This window comes from Prionailurus bengalensis, chromosome D2 (genome assembly GCF_016509475.1).
Source record: "Prionailurus bengalensis isolate Pbe53 chromosome D2, Fcat_Pben_1.1_paternal_pri, whole genome shotgun sequence".
NCBI classification, from domain to species: Eukaryota; Metazoa; Chordata; class Mammalia; order Carnivora; family Felidae; genus Prionailurus; species Prionailurus bengalensis.
Window position 1 is genome coordinate 61889837 of NC_057351.1, and position 5732 is coordinate 61895568.

Genomic DNA, 5732 nt, shown 5'->3' on the forward strand with positions numbered 1-5732 from the left:
AAAGGCGAGGCCAGGAAAGAGGAGGGACAGGACGCCTGGGAAAGAAGCACGCCCCCCCACCCCCCCGCTCGGAAGCCGTCAGTCTTCCCAAGCTCAGCCGGGCCCGCCCCCGACGCCTGCGGAGGCTCGCGGCCACGCGCACACAAGGCCACAGCTCTTTGGCGTTGGGCGGAGCAGAGGTGCGAGCGTCCTCCGACCGGACCAATCACGCGTCTCTGTCGGCTCCGCGAGGCCCAGCTCAGCCTCCACCCCTTCACGGGCGCTCGTGGCCGCGCGCGCGCACGCACGTAGTGCCACCCTTCTTGGACGCTAGACCGCGCGAAACTGAACGCGTCGGTCAATCTGGCCAATCGCGCGTCTCTTCCGCCTCCCGTGAGGCCCCGCCCCGGGACGGGACCGGCTGCGGCCGCGGCGGCGCGCATTTTCTCCTCTGGGGGAAGGCGAAGGGAGGTAGCGTGCCGGCAGCAGCGAATGTCGCAGAGCGGGGCTGCTTCGGGTCGGTTGTGGAGTCGAGTAGAACTCCCTTTCCGCGGTCAGGGGACCTCTCAACCCCTCCTCAGCCCATCCTCTGACCTGAGATCTTTCCAGGGTTAGTGTGGGTTTTCTGCTGTGGTGGGAGGAAGGAAGAAACTCCTCCCTGTCCCCAGCCCCCAGTAAAATTGATGCCTTTGTTTGAGGAAACAAACTTAGGCCAACTCCCTTTCAGGGTTTAATTGCTATTTGACACAGACGTGTATTTATCTGCGTTTGTGTTGCTGTTCCTCAGGCATGGTTTCTGGTCACAGTTTTTCAGGGTTTAAGGTAGTGTGACATGGTGGTTTTCCGAGTCAAGATTTCAGTTATATTTCCTTTCATGGTAAAGGTGGTGTAAGAAATTAAAGAATTCCTGAAAAATTACAAGGTGGTTATTCTCCCCAGCCCCCACATGGCAGATTTGAAGATGGAGAGTGTTTACACGAGGTGCTTGTTAATTTGCCCCGAAAAAAACTAGTAGCCTTAGTTATTTAGGAAGGTAAATGGAAAACTGTAGAAAGCCTAAGAATGAATCACTAAGTGAAATAGTTGCTGGCCTACTTGCGGCTGTTATACATACAACAATAAGTTCTTTTACAAAAACTGAGTATATAAAGGTGTGGGTTAATTTTATTTACGTTCTGATTTTTTTTTTTTTTTTTTTAGAGGTAAACCAAGATTTCATTTTCAAGATGGAAAGCCCATCCTACTCGGCTGTGATTTCACCTAGCACTCCACGGGACTGTGCCAATCCACCCTCTCCCTGTACAAGTAGTTCAAGAAAACAAGTACGAGTATCTTAGTTCTTTGAGTGGAGCTAGTCATTATGTCTAGGCATTGGGCCAGTAGTGGGTTTAATTCTACTGGAGGTTGTTAATTTACATAATGTGTAGATCAAGAAGTAGGTATTTTAGTAACTATTAAACAGTTTCAGGTTTTTATTCTTGCCTAATGGGTTTGACTCCCTGCCCCCCCTTCCAGATTTTCATCTTGAATCAATTATTTTCATTTAGTTTCAGATCAGGTTATTACAAAATTCCAAATTGAGGAAGTTTGAATCTGCAGTATTCTGAAGGTCTTTGGCGGCAGGATCTAGGTCTTTTCCTTAAGAAGCACTCATTAATGTCAGGCACGTGCTAGTTGCTGAACAAATGTTTGTGAAGAACGGGATAAGTGTCTCAACACTATTTTAGAAGGGTGCTGACTTTGCTAAAATGAAAAGAATGAAATTAATGGGGCTTGCAGGAATTAAAGACATTTTGTGATGGTTACTTTAGATACATGGAGATATAAAGCCATCTAGTGGTGTCTCCTATTGTAAGGTATTTATTTCTAGTTGATTTACTTATATGAGAATGTTTCTCTTGATTAAGGTTTTGTGCTTTTTTCCAGCCTATGAGTGCAACACTTAGAGAACGATTAAGGAAAACAAGATCTTCATTTAATTCCTGTGATAGTGTGGTAAAACGTCTTAAAGTAGAGAATGAAGGGAATGATCAAACTTTTTCCAAGAAACCAGCATCTTCGACAGAAGAAAACTGTTTGGAATTTCAGGAAAATTTTAAACACACAGACAATGAATTTGAAGAAAGTACATATTTGAAAAATACCGTCAAAAATATCAGTGCAAGTGAATCTCAGTCACTTGACACTGAGTCACTAAGTGATCTCCAAAGTGGCTTTGTGAATGAGGATCTTCCCAAACAAGGATTAAGTGAAGAAAGAGCAAAATTGGTGAAGCAGATTGAGGAGAAAGAAGACCTTCTTCGGAGGCTAAAACTAGTTAAAATGTATAGATCAAAGGTGAGAATAATTTCAGAACCATTTCTTTTTTTGTTTTAATTTTTAGATAAATAAGTAATTTCAAAGAGAAAATAAGTTTATTTTAGCATAATGAGCAGTAAGTCAAATATCCAGAAACCTGGCTTCCCACAACTGTAACCCAAATGTTAGTCATAGATTTAGAGGAGAGTAGGTCTCTCAATGGCAGATACAACTCTAAAAAAAAATTGCCAGCTCTCATTTAATACGTAGTAGAAGCTTTTCTCTCTAGTTTCCAGCCTGTAGGAAGTATTAGTACCAAAAGATAGATGCAAGTACAACGACAATAGAAGTGACAGCTGCCAGTGAATGATTATAAAAGCTAAAATTGGGCCACAGAGTACAATAAAAAATATTTTTAGTAATAATCTTGTGTTCTTCCAAATTGTTAAAATGCTCCAGGTATTTTGTTTGCTAAAAACAACAAATATAAATTAGATTTTAGACTTCAGCCCAGATAGGTTGAATTCCATAGAAGTTGGGCACTTGGAAGAAGATAACCTTTACTTACCTGGATCACTCACAGGTACGTACGTAGTTCCTCCTCCTTCCCCGGCAATGTGGAGTAAGTGGTAGGATAGTGTGTCTTATTTGCTGTCTTGAATTTTTAGGATTTTACTAAATATAACTACTTGGGTTTTAATTTATATTTATATTAAGTTGAATATTTTCATTTTTTTTAAGTACACCTGTAATAAAGGTTTTGTTTTGTTAACCTATATTGTCGCTTCTCTACATAGTTTTGTCCTACTTCATGATTTGATTTGTCCCTGAGGGTAAGTAAGGATGGTCTAGAGCTTGGACCGAGCAAAATGGAACTCAACCTGAGTTGTCATTGTAACCATTCTACTTAAAACCATCCTACTTTTGCTTGAGTAGCAGTCCCAATCCTGACCAAGTATGTTACTCCTTAAACCTACTCAGTCGACTAATTTAACAACTTTCATTAAGTATGTTTAAAAAGTACGTTAAAATGTTAAAGTATCTAGCTATTGACATATCTTTATTTATTTATTTTTTTTCCTATTTCAGAACGACCTGTCTCAGTTGCAGTTGTTAATACGGAAATGGAGAAGCTGTAGCCAGCTATTGCTTTACGAGTTGCAGTCGGCTCTGTGCGAGGAGAACAAGAAACTCAGCCTGACTCAGTTGATAGACCACTGTGGGTTAGATGATAAATTGCTACACTATAACAGAAATGAAGAAGAATTTATGGGTGTTTAATTCATAATCTTTTCTCCAGAATATTTTTGAGAATTCCCACTTAAAAGATACTTCATACATTCAATTTAAAGGGAAGGTAGAAACATAAGGGCTTAGAGAAAGGTATCTTGATGAATATCCATTTAGAGCAATTTATTTTGGTTATTTTAATCAATTTATTTTGGATAAATTTTCCAAAGATAACTTGACATTTAAAGAAACGTAAAAAAAAATTAAATCATGTTTAAAAAATAATCTGGGCATTTCTGGAAGTCAATTTTAATACATTGTTTTGTTGGATAAAAAAGTTTTATTTTAAATGTTAAAAAATAGTTCAGTCTGGTGAATGTCTAAACCTAACGTGGTCTAAAAATGCCTGTCTGTGTCCTAAGTTTATGAACCTTGTTTCCATCTATTTGCCACATATTTCTATCTGGATGGTATAGCAGGTAATTAAACTTGTTCATATATCCAAATATTATATTCGTCCCTGTCTTCAAATTTGCTTTTTGTATTCTTCATGTCATTTAGTGAAATGGCTGTCTGTCTCTTGCAAAACAACATATCCTTATCCCCCACTTCAAGACCTACAAGGTCCTTCACATTCGTCTACTTTTCTAGCTTTTTCTCAGTTTGTAATGACTCCTCAGCCAGAAACCCACACTGATAGTGTCATGTTTCTGGCTGCTGTGTTACCTGTGATGGCTGTACACAGAATATGACTCAAGCTGGCCCAGATGGAGAATTGAAATTGGGCTTAGGAAAAGAAAGCCCTTTTTTTTTTGTGGCTGAAGCTGTTGTAGGTAAACTTGGAAGCAGAAAAGCTAGCATACTAAGGATAGTGTGTGATCTTACTAAGAAAGGCAGAGATGATAGATGGAGAGAGAGCTCTGTAGATCAGTGGCTTGTTGGTTCTAACTTCCGGTCCTTCCTGAGGGCCTTCTGGATTTCTGCTTTTAGGTCCTTTTAAGGGCTAAAACAGCTTTACTTAGTTAAAAACATCTTGAAAGAAAGTACTTCCCTACTAGTAGGTAAATAGCCAATACCCCGAAGCCCTTCCTCCTCCAAGTGTACTCCCATGTTTTTTAAATTGTTTTTAATGTTTATTTATTTTTGAGAGAGAGCATGAGCAGGGGAGGGACAGATAGAGAGGGAGACACAGAATCCTAAGCAGGCTCCAGGCTCTGAGCCATGGACCGTGAGATCATGACCTGAGCTGAAGTCGGATTCTTAATCGACTGAACCACCCAGGTGCCCTAAAGTGTACCCATTTTTGACCCAGTACTGCCCCATGATCTAACAAACTATTAATATTCGGCATAGCAGGAAACCTTCAGACCCTGGTCTTACATCCATTCTAATTGTTAGTGTCCACCCCCCTCGCCACATACCCTTCTCTCACCACACAAATTCCTGCCTTCTATACACTGCCATTGTCATTAGTTGCTGTGAACCCAAGAGGACTGGCCTAGGCCTCTCATGGGCCTCCCGTGACCCTGAGATTCCTGAATAGGCATCCCTGGGGACCTGTGCTGTTTTGAGCCTATAAGCCTCCCCTGCTGCTTGCTGCTCAGCCAGAGGGCCTAAATGTGGCATGAGAAGTGGTTTCCCTAGCAATGGTACTGGCATTTGGCTGCAGCTACTCACTGTTGATTAGCACATCCCCTAAAGTCACCCTTACATGTCCACTTGGAGGAACTATAGCATCAGTGGGACTCTGGTTCTGGGAAAGTTGGGGACAGCAAATAGGCACCATAGTAATCTGCATTTCCAAGGCACTGGCTGGGTGCTAAGGGCTCCAGCAGCACAGTGGACATTCCTGCAACAGGCGGTGGGTCAAGGAACATGGTTCAGGCTTGTGGGACAGTTTGATACCCAAGATGCCCATGAGGCAGTACCCTTTTTACTCATTTATCGAATTTCACTTCTATTTAATGGGATATATTTATTAAAAGATCACTGAATAATGTACTTAAAAATTTTTTTTTAATGTTTGTTTTTATTTATTTATTTTGAAAGAGAGTGGGAGACGGAATCCCAAGCAGACTCCACACCGTCAGCATGGAGCCTGATGCGCGGCTTGAAACCACAAACCATGAGATCATGACCTGAGCTGAAATCAAGAGTTGTGCACTTAACCGACTGAGCCACCCAGGGGCCCCTGAATACGGCTCAGGTCATGATCTCGTGGTTTT

The 5732-nt window shown here is 41.5% G+C and overlaps 1 protein-coding gene across 1 annotated transcript; it reads left to right on the plus strand.

Moving 5' to 3' along the window:
* The first annotated feature begins 376 nt into the window (after window positions 1–376).
* SFR1 (SWI5 dependent homologous recombination repair protein 1) lies at window positions 377–4013 on the plus strand. The gene is made up of 4 exons (XM_043597449.1): window positions 377–589; window positions 1180–1301; window positions 1906–2316; window positions 3367–4013. The coding sequence occupies exons 1-4, from the start codon at window positions 472–474 to the stop codon at window positions 3556–3558; spliced, it is 843 nt and encodes a 280-aa protein (XP_043453384.1). The 5' UTR covers window positions 377–471; the 3' UTR covers window positions 3559–4013.
* The last annotated feature ends 1719 nt before the right edge of the window (window positions 4014–5732 follow it).